At 41.9% G+C, this 19,083-nt stretch overlaps 3 protein-coding genes across 4 annotated transcripts; 2 read left to right on the top strand and 1 right to left on the bottom strand.

Annotated features, from left to right (window-relative positions):
- Window positions 1-209: 209 nt before the first annotated feature.
- Window positions 210-5,581, bottom strand: ankrd40 (ankyrin repeat domain 40). Its single transcript, XM_056406703.1, has 5 exons — window positions 5,008-5,581; window positions 4,167-4,315; window positions 3,290-3,916; window positions 2,656-2,837; window positions 210-2,418 (listed from the first exon to the last, which is right to left on the bottom strand). Exons 1-5 carry the CDS (start codon window positions 5,139-5,141, stop codon window positions 2,275-2,277), a joined length of 1,236 nt encoding a protein of 411 aa, XP_056262678.1. The 5' UTR covers window positions 5,142-5,581; the 3' UTR covers window positions 210-2,274.
- Window positions 5,582-7,403: 1,822 nt separating this feature from the next.
- Window positions 7,404-9,800, top strand: LOC130188528 (luc7-like protein 3). Its single transcript, XM_056406924.1, has 7 exons — window positions 7,404-7,597; window positions 8,084-8,152; window positions 8,570-8,609; window positions 8,701-8,845; window positions 8,945-9,019; window positions 9,296-9,400; window positions 9,783-9,800. The coding sequence occupies exons 1-7, from the start codon at window positions 7,570-7,572 to the stop codon at window positions 9,798-9,800; spliced, it is 480 nt and encodes a 159-aa protein (XP_056262899.1). The 5' UTR covers window positions 7,404-7,569.
- Window positions 9,801-10,554: 754 nt separating this feature from the next.
- On the top strand, window positions 10,555-17,212 carry LOC130189203 (luc7-like protein 3). 2 transcript variants are annotated; one of them, XM_056407929.1, is made up of 11 exons: window positions 10,555-10,749; window positions 11,238-11,307; window positions 11,733-11,772; window positions 11,864-12,008; window positions 12,108-12,182; window positions 12,463-12,567; window positions 12,880-13,041; window positions 13,376-13,737; window positions 14,259-14,533; window positions 14,737-14,904; window positions 16,558-17,212. In XM_056407929.1, exons 1-11 carry the CDS (start codon window positions 10,651-10,653, stop codon window positions 16,614-16,616), a joined length of 1,560 nt encoding a protein of 519 aa, XP_056263904.1. In that variant the 5' UTR covers window positions 10,555-10,650; the 3' UTR covers window positions 16,617-17,212. The 2 variants fall into 2 exon arrangements, with proteins under 2 accessions (XP_056263904.1, XP_056263906.1); XM_056407931.1 differs by having other exon boundaries at window positions 14,737-14,957.
- Window positions 17,213-19,083: the final 1,871 nt, after the last annotated feature.

Here is a 19,083-nt window from a genome sequence, read left to right as displayed (position 1 = left end):
ACGTATTACATCAAAGTTACTCAAAATTAATCCGATGGGAGATGATATTAATTTAGAAGACACGGTGAGAGAGAAAGAGGAAGAATTCACCATGCTTTATCAAAGAGCGGAGACAGGTCTCCAGAACCAAAGAACACAACTTAAACAGTGAGGATCATTTCTACAAGTGCACAGGGCGCACTGTGTATAAAAATATCAGACTCTGAATGCATAGGTTAAGTCAAACTGTATTCCGCGTTTTTCTAGAACAATAAGCAACCCAACAAATACAATGTTAGTCATCTCTTTTCCACAGAATCAAAAAGGAGAGTCCATAAAAAACATTTCAAACATGCTGCTCTCACTCACCCAGACGCCAGAAGGCCCGGGGGGGGGGGGGGGGGGGGGGTTCATACATAGTCCCAAACATGTGGCCCAACTTCACTCAATAAAGCATTTAACAAAGTTGTGAACAGAACATAAGCACTCTTGGTAGTCTTTTCTTCTCAAACCTTCTGGAAAAACCTCTCCATCTCCCCCCCCCCCCCCCCCCCCACACACACACACACACACACACATTGCACTTTGCTTCATCAACAGCATCCCAGGACTCTTGACCGCATAGCCAAACTCCTTATGCACCAAATTAAGCCTTTCTGACACAAACACAACAGGCCTAACTGGTTCAAAAAAAAAGAGATCATAAAACATACAATTGCAGTAAGAGCTTCAGGTATACATTTCAACGGTAAACAGTTTCCACTGGGGAAGGAACTTTTTGATTGTAGGAGATGTGTCGTGGCCGCCAACTGCACTGTTTAAAATGAACGCGCCCCAGCATTGAGAATTTAAAAAGGAATATAAAGTGTTGATGAAAAGCAGCATAACTTATTACCGTGCCTCTTGACCTGTTAAACTCTTAATGTACAGCACAAGAAGGTTTTTTTAGTGTAGTCCTATTGTCAGTCTCTATTTAAGTTCAACAGTAACAATTCTGATTAAGCAACTAAAAATAAAAAACAATATTAGCATTAGATTGGCCTTGATAACCAAATGTATATTTTTCAAGAAATCTAGTCGCCATATAGACAGCCTAAGTTAAAATTGAGGTGTCGAACGGCAACAAAAATAATTACAAATAATCAACAATTTCAATTAGTGCTGGAAGAACAAGGAAGCACTCAGTCATAAAAAGTGTCACATAGGCAGACCATCATGCCATTTGCTAAATCTTATTTATTTCCTCTTCACTTGGGAAAAAATAAATCTAACAAGGTGGCATTGTCCTCTGAAGCAGTGATAGTTTATTCTGCAGTTAGTATCTTTGCTGGCTATATTAGTTTTTGGTTTTGATTCTAATCACAGTTAAACAGAAGGAAAGCAACTGAAATTAATGTGTACGATAAATCCAATAGGGAGCCTCACATCAAACTTTTCCCGGGCCTCGAGCCTCGTAAAGCACACGGTCTCGCTTCGTGAGTCGGAACCAATATAAATCAAACGTTAAAAATAAATACTTCACAGTTGACAGAGTATTCTGCTGACTGAACCTAAAAGCAGAACCTGCAAACAGAAGTGCAAATGCACTGTACAAAAGAAAAATTAGTTGCTGCACATTTATCTCGAAGATAGAAATTCTTGTCCGACATGAAAAGACACAAAAGAGAACAATTCAAACCAAACTAATTATTTTGTTCCGAGTGTATGACTGAATGACTTAAACGTGTCGGGAGAGCAGTACGCCTACTCAAGTGTGTCCATCCTTGTGTGGATGTCGATTAAAGCAGACTGTATGTATACAAGTACTATTAGTCCAAAGATACCCTCATCTCACCTGGTGAGAGAATATTTCCACCTTCGAATTAGTATGCGATTCCCTCTGCAGGAAAGACACTAAGGTTTATGCCTACAGCATGTATGAAAGTGTGCCAGCTAGACCATCGTGTAACACGATACGCCAATTCCCCCAGAAATTCAAGTTGCGGTGTGCACGTCCAACGTGTCCTACTCTGTAGACCGATGATGAACTTACTGGCAAGAGTTATGAATAACCGAGGGCACCATGCATCAGTAATCGCTTACAACCGGTTGGGTACACTTAAGCGGCAGGGCGGTTGCCAGAGGAGGACAATAGCTACAGAAATCGAGAAAAATAATCCCGGTTAGGAAATTGGTCGAAACACCAAAGCTGGACAAAGCTGTTACAAGGGACCTGGGTGGGCAACTGGCTACGGTTGCTCAAGGGCAGCTACAAAAGCCCATCGTAAGCGGGAGCCCTCGGGCTCTGCGGGAGCTCTAGTAGGTGAGGCGGGAGGCCTTCATGTTGTAGCAGGGTCGGTCTGTTAGGCCCCCGGCCCCAGAGAAGAGGGACAAGCCCTCGGCTTTCTCCAACACCACCTCCAGCTCCTGAAAGTCCTGCAGCCGAGCTACGTCCTTGTCCTGGACAGAGGAGCACAGTGACATTGAAGTCAATAACAGATTCACACACCAAATCATTCATTTGTATGAAGGAACAGCATAAAGCACTTTTTAAAAGTTTGCTTTTCGGTCATACATGACAATATTACAATAAAGGGCATTTTAATTATTTGTATTTATTATTTTCATCAATTGTACAGCAAGTACAAGTGGTGTGCAGCTCATAGTACCACCGTACTGTATTTTTCTTGACTCTACCTTTCTCAACATGGTGTTTGGCAGCTTGCGGATCTTCTCCACGTGCTCAGTGCTGATGTCCAACTCTCGGCAACAGACCCTGAGAAGGGAGCGATAGGTGAGCTCCTGGCGGTCCAGCTCCACTTCAATGAAGTCGTTCTCCCGACAGTGGGGGTTCTGGATACGCACCTTCAGCACCAACTCTAGAGAAAAGGACCCGAATGATACTTCTTCTTTAACAAAGGTATTTCATAAGGTGATGGACCACGCCAAACGTGAGTCACTAAGGAAGATAGTCGGGTTTTTCCTAGTGAGCCTGCAGGAATTCAGTAATCATACCGAGAGAAATCATTCCTGGTTTGACCAGTTAACACACTCATAAGAGATAGTTATCATATATCTGCTCTTATTGTTCTTTACCAGTGGTTTAAAGGTTGTTCTACTCTAATGAGCACAAAGCTTGAAGGAATGTTTAGTCACTGTAAGTTATTAGAGTCCCGCTTGTTTAATGGCAATAACAAAACAACTTGAGGAAGTCAGAGCTCCCAGACAAAAACAGTTACTCCCCAAAACACGACAACTTGACGTTTGTACCTGGTCATCAGGGTGTTGTATGTGTGGGTTAGACAGAATACACTCATGATAACTCTCTCACCTTGCACGTTGACAGGGAAGGTGCTGGTGAAGAAGAAAGGCTGGAAGGCCGCCATGGGCCCACCAGCCTGGCCGTAGCTCATCTGCTGCGGGATGGACTGCTGCCTGCTCATAGCCGGGCTAGCGCTGGCCACCGGGGCCTGGACCTGGCTCCCACTGCTGCTGGCCAAGCTGGGGCTGGGCGAGGCCAACGGAGGCGAGCGCATGGTGCCATTGTGTGCCACCGCATGCGGGTAGTCGGCATGGTTGACGAGGTGCGGCTCAACTGACAGGTCCATGGGCACTGTGCAGTTAACGGGGGCGTGGTTGTGGGATGAGGCCGGACTGGGTGACACGCCGTTTTGCTCACCCATGGGAATGAAGTCCCCATGGGCTTGGCTGTGGGTGGTGGGGTTTGGGGGAGCGGTGGGGCAGTCAGAGAACAGGCTCTGGGATTTCTGAGACTCGTGAATTGGGGAAAGGGACGGTGAATCGCTGTGTGTGTCCTCAGTGTCATCTCCAGAACCATTCTGTGCCAGGATGATCTCTGACCTATCCGTCTTGGTAAACATGAAGGCCGGGTTAGACAGGTAGTTGGGGATGATTGGCAACTCCGGCTCCTTGACGTCAGGCTCTTCCTCCACTTCAACTGCAGTTATAATGTGCATTAAAAAAAGAAAGAAAATGATTTCTTTAAAAACAGCTTCAATTGAAATCCCAGCTTTTGTTTCTGTCAAAACCATAAACAGCTGTGCACTTAAACCATCAACACCCGAGGTTATAATCTATTCATTACATGTCAATGTATCACGTGCAACAGATAAATTGCATACAAGTAACAACAAAGGGCTTCTCTAATGGTGTGACGGAAACAAGCTGGTAAGAAATGTGTAGCTTACCTCCTAAAAGTCGTTTGATCTCTGGTTTGGATGTAAGTTGCGAGGCCAACTCATCCTTAGCGGTGAGGATCTCCTTGTCTGCTCCATAGCTGAGTAGGTAGGACACTATGTGCTTATGGTTCCTCTTGCATGCCCAGTGCAGGCATGTCCTAGAGAGAGTATTGGAGAGGGGACAAAGTTTAGTGACCCATATGCATATACATCCATATGCTGATGAAATTACTTTAAATATAGAAGACGGTGTCGGTCTAAACTGGAGATCAGACTGACATTCAAATATCCAGGGAGTGTATTGAACGAGGAAGTCAGGAGCCAAACACACAGCGGAGAATCAGTGTTGGACAATAATTTGATCTATGCTCTGATTGGACTGTATCGCCTATAGAATATAATTTGTACCTAATGTGTGTCAATAATATCCTAGCAAGTTGTTCCATTTGTTAATATCGTGTCATCTAATCATGTAATTCCGTGGCAATGAGAACAAGTTTGGCAGGTTCAAGACTGGAGCAACGATGTGTTCACATATTTTACCCTGACGGTCACTGCTCCCTTCTGTTGTTTTACGACGACGAGAATAATTTAAATATTTAAAGCCACGGCAAAAATAATAGCGATCAGAGCATTTACTAATGTAGGAAGAGACAAGTTAAAACGTGGCATGTCAAGCCGACTAAGCCTAATACGATCACGCTGCTTAGATGTCGTTAATCCCGGGAACAACCGAACTTTTCAATAAGCGTTCAAAACTCATTGTATGCAACACATATTTGTGTCGAACCGACACCAGTCATCTGGCGTCTAACGTGGCGAAGACCAGCAACTCGTAAGAAACACTCACCAGCCATTTATTTCGTTCTGTGAATTAACATTTACTGCACTCTCGACCAATGTCCGCACTTCGTCGATGTCCCCGATGGCAGACGCCTCTCTCAGCCGCTCCTGGAGTTCTTTATCCAACGAAGTGGTGGACATCTTGACACAGGCAACTGGCGCTGCGACACCGCAGGACGCACACAAGCCTCTCGGGTCAAGTTGTCAATTGCAATCGCCCAACAAATTGCCCCTACTGATGACTGGTGGCACTGAAGATACAGTTGCCCGCTCACATTAGCGGCCCGGCTAACCCCGTACCTAGCTTAACGAGGTGCTAGCTTTGAGGCAGCAGGTCGCTTCGGCTTAACGCGACTTGGTGTCGAGTCTCTGGCGGTTAGGCTGCACGCTCCGTCCTCGCCATTTATCTCTGTCGTTAAATCACGTTGCGGTCGCACTGACAACCCTCAGAGCGCTCATTCAACGTCTCAGCGGTATCAGAGCTCCGTCATCGGGCTGCCGAGAACACCACCGCCTCATCGGGGGACATCTTTGGATGTAACAACAGTGGGCGCAAATGTGTGTTCCCCTCTGGGTACTTTCACATATCTTGCACGTTTAGTTGCTTCTTAATGATACGTAAAATAAACAAACATGTGACATGATCCAGTCTAGCGGTCTTCGTTGCTAAATAAATAGCCCTGAGAAATAAAAGGTGGAACTCATTGTTAATACCACACACGTGTTATCGGTAACCATGCAACCAGTGGGTAGTTAATGACAACATGTTCCCATCCAGACAACATTACATATTGTTTGCTGACTTGTAAAAAGGGATATGATAAATATATTGTTTTTATATCCATGGAAGAATTTAGAGTGGTGTACTCTCTAATAAGGACCACGTAGAAGAAAACAAAAGCGAACATGATTAACCTTTATTGATAATTAGTCAATTACTTCAGTTTATTTTGAAAGTATTCACCGGAAGTAGTAGTTTGTTGGTCTTCAAAAAGGAAAACTATACACTATTAAACATGTAAAACAGTTATATTATGATAACCAAAACGGGTCTTTTTATTTTCTATAAATGACCATGATTGAACTTAAATTAACAGTTGCTAGACCCATTATTTTAATATTGTGTTGCATTTCCTCAATATGACCACTGGAAGTAGTGAACATACCCATGTCACTTTAATATAGCGTTAGATCAAACATAACTCTGAATTGAATCTTTAAAGAACTGGAATACATCTATTATGTCATCTGGAATGTGGAGGTTTAGTCTGTAATTGTGACGATTATCGACTATTCATAACGTTTTATTTTATTTTATTTCTGAGCGTTTCAGTTTGCTTAGTTTATTTTAAAACCAGTTACCCTATTTATTATGTTTCCATCTTGAAATTGGTATGGACAACTTCAAAAGGTCAGAGTGCATGGTCTCCAGAACAAAACGACTATTATTATTTGACATTGTTATTAATTATAGCCTAATCAAGGAGCAGACTGTTCACTACCCTCTTGTGATCACATTGAACCTGTATCCTTTCCATTTCCTCCTCTGTGACCGTTGCTCTATCTCGTGCTCATGCATGTTTTAGTTTTCCCCTGCTCGCTAAATCAACTAAATAATGATGAGCAAAGGGTTCATAAATGCATTACATGCATGCATCCAGTATGCATGCCAAAAGAAAGTGTAGGTAAAAGGTTGGATTTGGATGACCTACGAAGAATATAAGGACAAAACAGACAAAGATATAGTTTGACAAATGCATATAGTTGTGTGTGTCGTGCGTGTGCGTGTCTGTGTGTGTGCGTGTGTGTGCATGCGTGTGCGTGTGTGTGTGTGTGTGTGTGTGTGTGTGTGTGTGTGTGTGTGTGTGTGTGTGTGTGTGTGTGTGTGTGTGTGTGTGTGTGTGTGTGTGTGTGTGTGTGTGAAGGTATCATGTTTAATAGGAGAAGTGCAGTCAGACAAGGCGATGAAATCCCAAATAGATCTTTGGAAAAATAATTGGGATGAATTCCAAAATGAGGAAACATTGAAAACGATTGACATTTCATAGACAAGCATTCAAACAAGTTAAAATAAACAACATTTGATTCAGGATAACAAAGCACAGGGAGTATAGTTTTGTTTGCAATAACATATGGATATCCAGTCCTGTAAGAGGTATGGGGAGTGACAAAGATGATTGAAGGACGAAGGAACCTACACGAGGGATACAATAAAGGTTGTGTGTGTGTTTTTAGAGATACAAAAAAAGTGTATTGTCTAATCCACACTCCGGAACAGAGGGTTGCGGCAATGCACTAAAGAATAAGACGCTCGATGATAACCGCTGAAGTACCAGAAGAAGAAGAAGACCGGATATGACGTCACTTCCATTAAACGGATCTATCGGTAGAAGCATAAACGGGCGGCGTTGTTTCAGCATCTGCCATTTTGATTACAACTAACTACTTCAGCAGACATCGTAGTACTTTAAAATTAAGACTACATTCTTGGAGGCAAAATGCTTTCAGCAGCCCAGTTACTCGACGAGTTAATGGGCCGAGATAGAAACTTGGCCCCTGACGAGAAGCGATGCAACGTGCGATGGGACGACGAGACCGTAAGTTAGCATTTTAGCTAACGTTAACCTAGCCTGTTCGATAAGCTAACGAACCGTTATGCTAGCTAAGCTATATCGTAACTTTATGTCGTGAGTTGGGTGTGGGAGGCAGCTCAATTAAGAGGTTTGACAATAGACCAGATCTAAATGAAGATGCAGGGAATTGGTTGGGTCAGCTGGCAGAGTTGTCAAGGCACGCGCGCTAGTAAAATTAAGCTAACTAGTATGAGCTAATGGTATTTCATTGGCTGACAATGCGGCTTCGGGCGTTGAGGATTACGTTACCTAGTTACTATGTCGTTGGCCTTAGTTTTTTAATCGCCATATCATGCTTGAGTATCTCACGACTAAAACGATGACCTATGGGACTGATTTGTTCCCATTTGGCTTAGAAATGCTTCGTCCTGAAGTTATGTTTTCTGATGATTTCGAGACGTGTTACTTTCTGTAATAACGTTGGTATTACGTTGGTCTCCTCTCTTCCAGAAGGTCTGTCGGTACTATCTGTGTGGCTTCTGCCCAGGGAGCTATTCACAAACACCCGCTCTGACTTAGGTAAGTTAACATGTCGATGTAAATGATTTCAAGGGTACTTCAACCGTAAGTTATTATTTGTATATAAATGAGATTGTGCGTCGTGTTACCTTGAATTCTAGAATAATACTTTGGTTTTGCATGCCTCCGTGATTAATTTAGAGTCCTGGTTTAACAAGAGCAAAACTATTTTAAAACAAAATCTCACACAACTCATGCAGTGTAAATCCAAATAGTTCAACATGCAAACACACGCAAACACATGCACACACATGCACTTTGGCCACTACTTCTAATGCTTTCGCAGATGCAATGCCAGTCTATACAGTCAGTACAGTAGTCATTTTATGGAGGAAGTATTCCTTTTTAATTCAGCAATAATTTACATGTGTATCTTTCATAATACCAAGATAATAACCTTTTGCAATTTTTTTCCAGGACCTTGTGAGAAAATCCATGATGAAAATCTTAGAATAACGTAAGTTCTGATTGTGCTTTCTAACATAATTTGTGTGTGTGTCTTGATATTTCCACATAATAACAACCTGCTTCTGTCTCACCACGTCCAGGTATGAGAAAAGCTCTCGGTTCATGAAGGAGGGATATGAGCGGGACTTCCTGCGCTATTTGCAGTCGCTCCTAGCAGAGGTGGAACGGCGGATTCGCAGAGGCCATGCCCGTCTTGCACTTTCCCAGGCACAGCAGAATGCAGGGGTTTGTGCTTTTGGTCTTGGCAATTTTATTATCACATATACTAATTGACATGCCCTGTCTGTTCTACCTGAGCAACATTATATTTATTTATTCCTTCAGGGCCCTGGTCCAGCAGGAAAGAATGAAGAGAAGGTCCAGGTTCTGACAGAGAAGATTGAAGACCTAGTTTTACAGGTCTGTAAAGAATATATTAAAATAAGTAATCTTTTTTTAATTGATTATTGCAAATTAGCCGTAGTCATTTTGGATGCCTAATAATTTGAGTATCGGCCACATATAACCGTTCCCAGATTAATCAAAATGAGATTTACCAACATATAATACATAATCTCTTGTCTTTACAAAACCTTGTTTGAAATTATTGTATTATCAACACCTCAGGAATCTGTCAGTTTTATGACATTGCATTGTGTTTAGAGGCTGTCTTGTTTCTGTTTTGCTTTTGCTCAGATTGAAGAGCTGGGGTCAGAGGGCAGAGTGGAGGAGGCCCAAGGAATGATGAAGCTGGTGGAGCAGCTGAAGGATGAGAGGGAGCTGCTCGGCTCCAACCCTTCGGTGAGTCACTCCAGGCCAATTGGCCCACAGGCCCTGGTCAGGGTTATAGTACTGCTTATGTAGTGATTATAAACCAAAACATGTTTGCCTATTGAAAAACATCTTTTGTTCCATAACTGAGCGTTTCAGTTTGCTTAGTTTCTTTTCAAACCAGTTACCCTATTTATTATGTTTCCATCTTGAAATTGGTATGGACAACTTCAAAAGGTCAGAGTGCATGGTCTCCAGAACAAAACGACTGTTATTATTTGACATTGTTATTAATTATAGCCTAATCAAGGAGCAGACTGTTCACTGCCCTCTTGTGATCACATTGAACCTGTATCCTTTCCATTTCCTCCTCTGTGACCGTTGCTCTATCTCGTGCTCATGCATGTTTTAGTTTTCCCCTGCTCGCTAAATCAACTAAATAATGATGAGCAAAGGGTTCATTGCATTGCATTACATGCATCCAGTATGCATGCCAAAAGAAAGTGTAGGTAAAAGGTTGGATTTGGATGACCTACGAAGAATATAAGGACAAAACAGACAAATATATAGTTGTGTGTGTGCATGCATGTGTGTCCGTGCGTGTGTCCGTGTGTGTGTGCATGCATGTGTGACCATGCGTGTGTGTGTGTGCGTGTGCGTGTGTGTGCGTGTGAGTGTGTGTGTGTGTGTGTGTGTGTGTGTGGAAGGTATCATGTTTAATAGGAGAACGAGTGCAGTCAGACAAGGCGATGAAATACCAAAATAGATCTTTGGAAAAATAATTGGGATGAATTCCAAAATGAGGAAACATTGAAAACGATTGACATTTCATAGACAAGCATTCAAACAAGTTAAAATAAATATAACAACATTTGATTCAGGATAACAAAGCACAGAAAGTATAGTTTTTTTGCAATAACATATGGATATCCAGTCCTGTAAGAGGTATGGGGAGTGACAAAGATGATTGAAGGACGAGGGATACAATAAAGGTTGTGTGTGTGTTTTTAGAGATACAAAAAAAGTGTATTGTCTAATCCACACTCCGGAACAGAGGGTTGCGGCAATGCACTAAAGAATAAGACGCTCGATGATAACCGCTGAAGTACCAGAAGAAGAAGAAGAAGAAGACCGGATATGACGTCACTTCCATTAAACGGATCTATCGGTAGAACCATAAACGGGCGGCGTTGTTTCAGCATCTGCCATTTTGATTACAACTAACTACTTCAGCAGACATCGTAGTACTTTAAAATTAAGACTACATTCTTGGAGGCAAAATGCTTTCAGCAGCCCAGTTACTCGACGAGTTAATGGGCCGAGATAGAAACTTGGCCCCTGACGAGAAGCGATGCAACGTGCGATGGGACGACGAGACCGTAAGTTAGCATTTTAGCTAACGTTAACCTAGCCTGTTCGATAAGCTAACGAACCGTTATGCTAGCTAAGCTATATCGTAACTTTATGTCGTGAGTTGGGTGTGGGAGGCAGCTCAATTAAGAGGTTTGACAATAGACCAGATCTAAATGAAGATGCAGGGAATTGGTTGGGTCAGCTGGCAGAGTTGTCAAGGCACGCGCGCTAGTAAAATTAAGCTAACTAGTATGAGCTAATGGTATTTCATTGGCTGACAATGCGGCTTCGGGCGTTGAGGATTACGTTACCTAGTTACTATGTCGTTGGCCTTAGTTTTTTAATCGCCATATCATGCTTGAGTATCTCACGACTAAAACGATGACCTATGGGACTGATTTGTTCCCATTTGGCTTAGAAATGCTTCGTCCTGAAGTTATGTTTTCTGATGATTTCGAGACGTGTTACTTTCTGTAATAACGTTGGTATTACGTTGGTCTCTCCTCTCTTCCAGAAGGTCTGTCGGTACTATCTGTGTGGCTTCTGCCCAGCGGAGCTATTCACAAACACCCGCTCTGACTTAGGTAAGTTAACATGTCGATGTAAATGATTTCAAGGAGTACTTCAACCGTAAAGTTATTATTTGTATATAAATGAGATTGTGCACGTCGTGTTACCTTGAATTCTAGAATAATACTTTGGTTTTTTGCATGCCTCCGTGATTAATTTAGAGTCCTGGTTTAACAAGAGCGAAACTATTTTAAAAAACAAAATCTCACACAACTCATGCAGTGTAAATCCAAATAGTTCAACATGCAAACACACGCAAACACATGCACACACATGCACTTTGGCCACTACTTCTAATGCTTTCGCAGATGCAATGCCAGTCTATACAGTCAGTACAGTAGTCATTTTATGGAGGAAGTATTCCTTTTTAATTCAGCAATAATTTACATGTGTATCTTTCATAATACCAAGATAATAACCTTTTGCAATTTTTTTCCAGGACCTTGTGAGAAAATCCATGATGAAAATCTTAGAATAACGTAAGTTCTGATTGTGCTTTCTAACATAATTTGTGTGTGTGTCTTGATATTTCCACATAATAACAACCTGCTTCTGTCTCACCACGTCCAGGTATGAGAAAAGCTCTCGGTTCATGAAGGAGGGATATGAGCGGGACTTCCTGCGCTATTTGCAGTCGCTCCTAGCAGAGGTGGAACGGCGGATTCGCAGAGGCCATGCCCGTCTTGCACTTTCCCAGGCACAGCAGAATGCAGGGGTTTGTGCTTTTGGTCTTGGCAATTTTATTATCACATTTACTAATTTACATGCCCTGTCTGTTCTACCTGAGCAACATTATATTTATTTATTCCTTCAGGGCCCTGGTCCAGCAGGAAAGAATGAAGAGAAGGTCCAGGTTCTGACAGAGAAGATTGAAGACCTAGTTTTACAGGTCTGTAAAGAATATATTAAAATAAGTAATCTTTTTTTAATTGATTATTGAAAATTAGCCGTAGTCATTTTGGATGCCTAATAATTTGAGTATCGGCCCCATATAACCGTTCCCAGATTAATCAAAATGAGATTTACCAACATATAATACATAATCTCTTGTCTTTACAAAACCTTGTTTGAAATTATTGTATTATCAACACCTCAGGAATCTATTTGTCAGTTTTATGACATTGCATTGTGTTTAGAGGCTGACTTGTTTCTGTTTTGCTTTTGCTCAGATTGAAGAGCTGGGGTCAGAGGGCAGAGTGGAGGAGGCCCAAGGAATGATGAAGCTGGTGGAGCAGCTGAAGGATGAGAGGGAGCTGCTCGGCTCCAACCCTTCGGTGAGTCACTCCAGACCAATTGGCCCACAGGCCCTGGTCAGGGTTATAGGCACTGCTTATGTAGTGATTATAAACCAAAACATGTTTGCCTATTGACAAACATCTTTTGTTCCAAAACTATTTATCCAAGTCAAACTAAGCTTGGCTTGAACATGATTCCATCAGTTTAACTGACATTTATCAACAATCAGCATCCTGATTTTCATTAATTGTCCTCTGTACCAAACCTATGCAAATTAGACACGCAATTGTATGCTGAGGCTGAACTTTATTGCTTATTAGATTGTTTTATGATATAATTTTTGTATACAGACCATCGAGAGCTTTGCAGCTCAGGAGAAACAGATGGAGGTGTGTGAGGTGTGTGGAGCTTTTCTCATTGTGGGCGACGCACAGTCCCGCGTGGATGACCACTTGATGGGCAAGCAACACATGGGCTACGCCAAGATCAAATCCACTGTGGAGGAGCTCAAGGTAATGGGATTACATGTCAGTGGAAATATATATTTGATTAAATGCAGCATAAATTATTAGGTCCATAACAAGATATGGAAGTCAGTTTGGCAATTGCATAAAAACTCAAATATATTATGTCACTCATGTGTTTATCAAAGCCACAATTTGTAGTACAGAGTGTTAACAGTGTTGCAAGAGGAGACATTGCAACATATTTTTGCTCCCCTACTTTTTGAATGTGAAGGATTTCTAGGAATTATTCCACTTTTAACTTTCTATTTTGGCTCAGGTTTAAAATGTGCAGATCAACTGGTCATAATTCATTTTGGGCCTCTTGCTTATTTGCTGTTAGGAGAAACTCCGTCGTCGCTCAGAAGAGCCCCTTGATGAGAGCCCAGCGCTTAAGAAGGACAGAGAAGACCGCGAGCGTGAACGGGAGGAAAGGGAGAAAAAGCGCAAAGAGGAGGAAGAAAAGGAGAAAGAACGCGAGAAGGAGCGTGAAAAGGAGAAGGAACGAGAGAAAGAGCGCGAACGGGAGAAAGACAGAGAACGGGACAGAGATCGAGACAAGGAGAGGGACCGCAGGGTGCGCCGGAGCAACTCTAACAGCCGCCACTCCAGTCGAGCATCAGACAGGAAAAGGAGCCGATCCCGAGATCGCCGGCGCTCCAGGAGCAGAGACAAGGAGAGGGAGAGGGAACGCAAGCGCAGCAGGTATGGGTGACTCCCTGTACAACAGTAACCACCATATTCTTGATGGTCTAATACCTGCAGACAATTGCTTGCTACTTTAATGTATAGACACACCAGTCCAGGTCGAGAGGACCCTTTAAATCCACAACACATAAGAGGAAACATTTAATTTCAGTTTTTCTTCATTGTCCGCACGGCTATAAACAACAAAAATAGGTGCATCTAGTCTGCTGCTCATTGTACTTATATTATAAATAATATCCAAATAGTACTTGACTGCCATAATGGAAACATTTCAGCTCTCCCCCTGCCATTTTTAAATGGAAAATGATATATAGAATGTTTATTTTCTCCAGTGGAGAAACGTGATTGGGAAATATTTATTGTAGTCATTCTCCCACGTATTGATGTGACTCCTCCACTGGTTATTGAACATAAAACAAATGCGTGCACCATAACTTCCTGCATATGGAGTGAATGGCAGAGTTCCTGTTTGTTTAAAAAAAACTTGTATCCGTAATCACCGTTCTTTCATTTAACAGGAGCCGAGATCGGGAGAGGAGGCGCAGCCGGGAGCGCTCTGACAGAAAGCGTCGCTCCCGCAGTCGTGACAAGAGACGGTCACGTAGCGCAGAGCGTAAATCTCACCGCCATCGCAGCCGCAGCAAGGACAAGGAGAGGGAGCAGAAGAGAGACAAGGAGGAGAAGAGAGACAAGGAGGAGAAGAGAGACAAGGAGGAGAAGAGAGACAAGGAGCAGAAGAGAGACAAAGAGGAGAAGAGAGACAGGGACAGAGAGCGGTCATCGAAAGACAAGGGTGAGGACCCGGAAATAGATTTTGTTATACTACATGTAAAATGACTCTTGGCGCTGTGTTTTTTCCTTGTGTGTGCATTTCTTTAAATAGACAGCACATCTTATTCTGTCCAATCAAAAAAAAGAAAACGTAACTACACGGCACAATTGTCCAACAAGGAGAAAAAGTAAACTTTTTATTGTGTCTCCACAATGTTTTCCCAGACCGTAAGGTGACAGAGGAGAGGAGCAGCTCTAAAAAAGACAAGCACTCTGGTGATGTAGCTACCATCAAGGCTTCGTCAGAAGCGGAACTGACGGAGAAGGAGGCAGCTGCCCCTGCCTCCGCCTCCCCTCGGCTTAACGGCCAGCAAGAGCTCCTCCATTCTGAAGGTGACACTCAGTCCAATTAAAACTGATCTGATAGGACCTCAGATCAGGCTCAGGTAAGTGCGTCCTCCTCCTCGCTCCCCCCTGGCTCTCAACCCAACCCCCTCCACACCCCCATCTCCCCTACCCACCCTCTCACCCTGTTTACGTTCAGTTCAATGCCTATGATTTTGTCTTATGTGCATATATCTTTATCTTGTTTTTTAATAGTGCATCATAAGTATGCACTGAAGATGGACTAGGCCCGATGAATGAGAAGAAGCTAGAAAGGAATCACACAAACCCAAGAGGGAAAGGCCAGTGTAGCCCTGAACAAACATACCCGGAGGTACCCCTCGTTTTGTATCGTTCTTTGATACTCATAGATGTATGTCTTTGTGGACAAAATGGCAGAAAAAAATATTAACCAGTCCAATCGAATTCCTGCCTGTATTGACCTGTTTGTTTGTTTTTTGTTATTTTTACTTTTAGGTAGGAAAATGTAGTAATATCCATTTGCAGATATTGCACTCAAACTATAGGAAGAAAATGTTGATATATATACATAAGTATATAAATCATGGAGATATCTCCTGCTCGTATATAAACACACAGACCTACTTCCAGCTCCAGTCAAAGGTGTATGTGGAAAAACAAGCAATTTTTGCCGTAATCATACTCATATGCCATGGATTTGTTGTCCAGCTTACTGTGCCTGATCATGCCATGCAGTGTGTGTTTGGGGGGTGTCATAGCAACGGGGGCCTTGCGTAACTAACTAACTGGAGGGTAGGGTTTATCAAATGAATTGCAGCTGACTTCCATACCTCACACAGCGTTGGTGTTGTGAGCGAGACCACATGAGAAAAGGGCAAATTAAAAATCATGGATACTCTGACTGTCAAACTGTGCAGGTACTCACCCCAGGTACTCCTTTCTCTACCCACATCCATTTCTGAATGCTGTTGTCAGAAAAAAAACTGTTCTGTACTTCTCCACAACATGAACTTGGAAGCTTGAATGTGTATATATTTTGTATTTCCTTTAGATTTTGTTGCAAACTTTCAATTATGTTTGGGGAAAAAGTCATTTTATAGAAATGTCAGAGACACATTTTTAGATGCACAAGACGACCTGCTTGATATACCTGTGCATAATGCTAATGTTGTCACTTGGTGTAGATTTCTCTATAGTGTTGTTCAGGACTTACGTTTTGTTAGGATAGTTTTAATGTTTCGATTGTTCCGTTAATCGTTCATTGACTTTGCTTAATGTCAAATGCACTTTAGCATTGGTGTAAGGAATCTCAAACAGGGTTGTCACTGTTTTTCAAACACTAGGGTCTCCGGTGGTGATCAGAACTCTATTTAAATGGATCTTAGGTGCAAACGTCTAATCAAAATACTACAGACAAAGAAACCGACAAATATTTACCTTGTTTATTCTGGCCAAATTATACTATAGCGCTATACATGTTTGTGCAGTTATTGGTGTCTCTTATGACCTACACTTTCCTCTGTGGTTAAATTGAGGGAGATAGATATATATATATATATATACACGTCACCAGTAGTTTTTATATAGGTGGTATTGTTACTCCAGCAGCAGCAGTTGCTGCACGTCCTTGTTGTGGGACCTTTACTGACATTGCATTTTGTGAACATTTTTGCTCCACAGGGGAGGCTGGAATATCTGGTGGAAGAAGAAGTGGAAGAGCGCAGCCAACCTCGTCCTGATTCTGAAACTTCGCTTCTTAAAAACAAGGTGAACCACAGATGTGTAGTGGCGTATTTAAAAACATGACCATACATGTGTAAATGAGGAGAGGGGGAAGAACATACTTTGAGTTTCATGTTCCATCGCCTGTCAATCTTTTGGCTGGATGAGGGTAGTTGTGGTTCATCTGATGTATTACTTGGTCTCGATGTCAACCAGGCATCACTTTGAATACCAAATTTAGAGAAGTTCATTCTGGGTTTTTGTGTTCTTATTTTGAAAATCTTTACACGTCATCCTCGTTTCTTGACATTTAGTAAAAATGAAATAAACGAAGAAAAAAAAGTGCTTGTGGTTTGTTTTGGTTTGTCAGGTTCCACTTCCCTCCCTAATCTTTTTATAAGTCAGTTGAAAGCGTATGTACAATGTTAGTTCCATGACAGGAAGTGTCTCTTTTCTCCTCACTTGGAGCTCACATTGATCGCTCTTGTCCCCTTACTGTAAAATATACTGATTTCATTTTGATCAAAAGATTTCAAAGACTAAAAATTCGTTTAATTTTGCTCTGCTTTTAATGTCCATGTTGTCTCGATGAATAAAAGTACATATTTGTCAATGTTGTATTGTTTATTTTCCCACCATTGGGACTGTCTACTTGCATACCTGCAATTTGGTCACCTTTTGCTGAAATTCACCGTTTTGAAATCAAAATAGGTCATCCACGTGAATCGTGTAGATCCGAAGAGTTTTTGTTTTGGAGTGGGGGCGGGGTGGGGTGGGGTCACCTGGCCGGCCGGCCAGCGTTTATGAGATTAATGTGGGACACGGAGAAAATGTGACGTGGTGCTCTTCTTCGCAATAAAACATCTTTCATGGGACGTGTCGGGTCTCGGCCAATCAGCGTTAAGATGTCGACAGCGTTTGGGGGGATCGGGTTAGCTTGAATGTTAGCCCGCTACATCTACTGCTGTAATGTAGCACGGTGTGTCGATACTAGCAAGTTACCCGTACGTAAAAAACGATACGATTTAGCATATTTTTAGTATCAATACCTCATTAAAAGAGCAGGATCAGAGCGCACGCGCTGCTCCGTGTCACAACGTGGATGTGTGGCGACAAAAAAAGTCACCAGCCCCCCCCCCTCCCCTAATGCTGATCATTAGTCAAATAAATGCCGTATTTGCCCAACAGCAACTACCTCCGTGTAGTTCATTAATCTTGCTGAACTGGCACGTCTGGATGCTCACTTCATAACGTTAACAACCAAACAATCTACACGGTAACACATCTCTAATAATCTCAAGCAATAAAGGATGCTAGATTGTTTTAATAAGTGTTCTGAACTAAAATATTTCTTCTGAAATTAAAACTGCGCTTCTTGTGCTCTGGCTACAATGTATGTTTTGCCCCATTACTCCCATTGCCAGTGGGGAAATACCAGTTTCATAAAGTCTCAACAGCAGGCAACCCAAAATAGGTGACATTTGAATCGAAAATAGATCGTAAGTGTCTTCGTTTTGGGTGATCCGTTTTGTTTTGGGGTAGGGGGAGATTTTGGGACATGGGTTTGGTGTGGAGGGTGTTTTCAGGATGGAAGAGTTTTGATGCTTTTCGCAATAGAACATCTTTGATGGGCACGTGTCGCCAATCGGCGTCAAGATGTCTTGCTTTGAATGTTTGGGCGTAGGTTAGCTTGTTGGCGCCGTCGGGTGGCTCTGCCGCTGCAAATCTGAGTGGTCAGCTTAAGAGCGATGGATACCGAGAGTTGACGTGATGATATTTCATTTTTCGAGCGATCACATTAAACGAAGCGCTCCGATAGCATCGCGCGCTGCGTGTCGACGCAATGTCGCACGTTATGGCGAGCGAGTCGCGCTTAAAGCGGGAAAATTTAAAAAAAAAAATTAAAAAAGATGCCAGAAAAAAAAAATTAAGAAGTGTCTGTAAAGTTCTTCTGTGTATACCGCTGATCTCTCAATCATGAATCATCTCACAGACTAACAGTTACACAGTCTGGATCAATGCCATGATGGCTCCATATAGTTTCATTCATATCTTGTTCATCTATACTTCATTTACTTATATTTAATACTGCTTGAAAAATAATACCATTTGGTGAACCATAAAAAGTTGGTATTTTAGATATACCATTTATTATTATTTATATTCGTTATTATGATATATATTTATGGATTATATTTTATGTACTGTTTTATATATCATGTATGGTAGATTAGTTATATTAGTTATGGCATACGTGTCATTATATTTGTGTTACATATGTGTGTCCTTTGGTCTTGTTTGTTAAGGCAATTTTCCAAAATAAATTAATTAAATATGCTGTTATGTTAAATAAACACTGTGACTCACTGAATAACTTGAACATAACTGTGGTTACTTTTTCATTAAATACAAAAAAATAGAGAAAAATCCAATCCATTTCTGTCTCAGTTCTCATTAAAAAGGTCCAAAGCCCAGATCTCACCA

This window comes from Pseudoliparis swirei, chromosome 23, assembly GCF_029220125.1.
Source record: "Pseudoliparis swirei isolate HS2019 ecotype Mariana Trench chromosome 23, NWPU_hadal_v1, whole genome shotgun sequence".
In the NCBI taxonomy this organism is placed as follows: Eukaryota; Metazoa; Chordata; class Actinopteri; order Perciformes; family Liparidae; genus Pseudoliparis; species Pseudoliparis swirei.
Note: the sequence above shows the minus strand (reverse complement) of the source record. Positions and strands in the feature narration are given on the sequence as shown.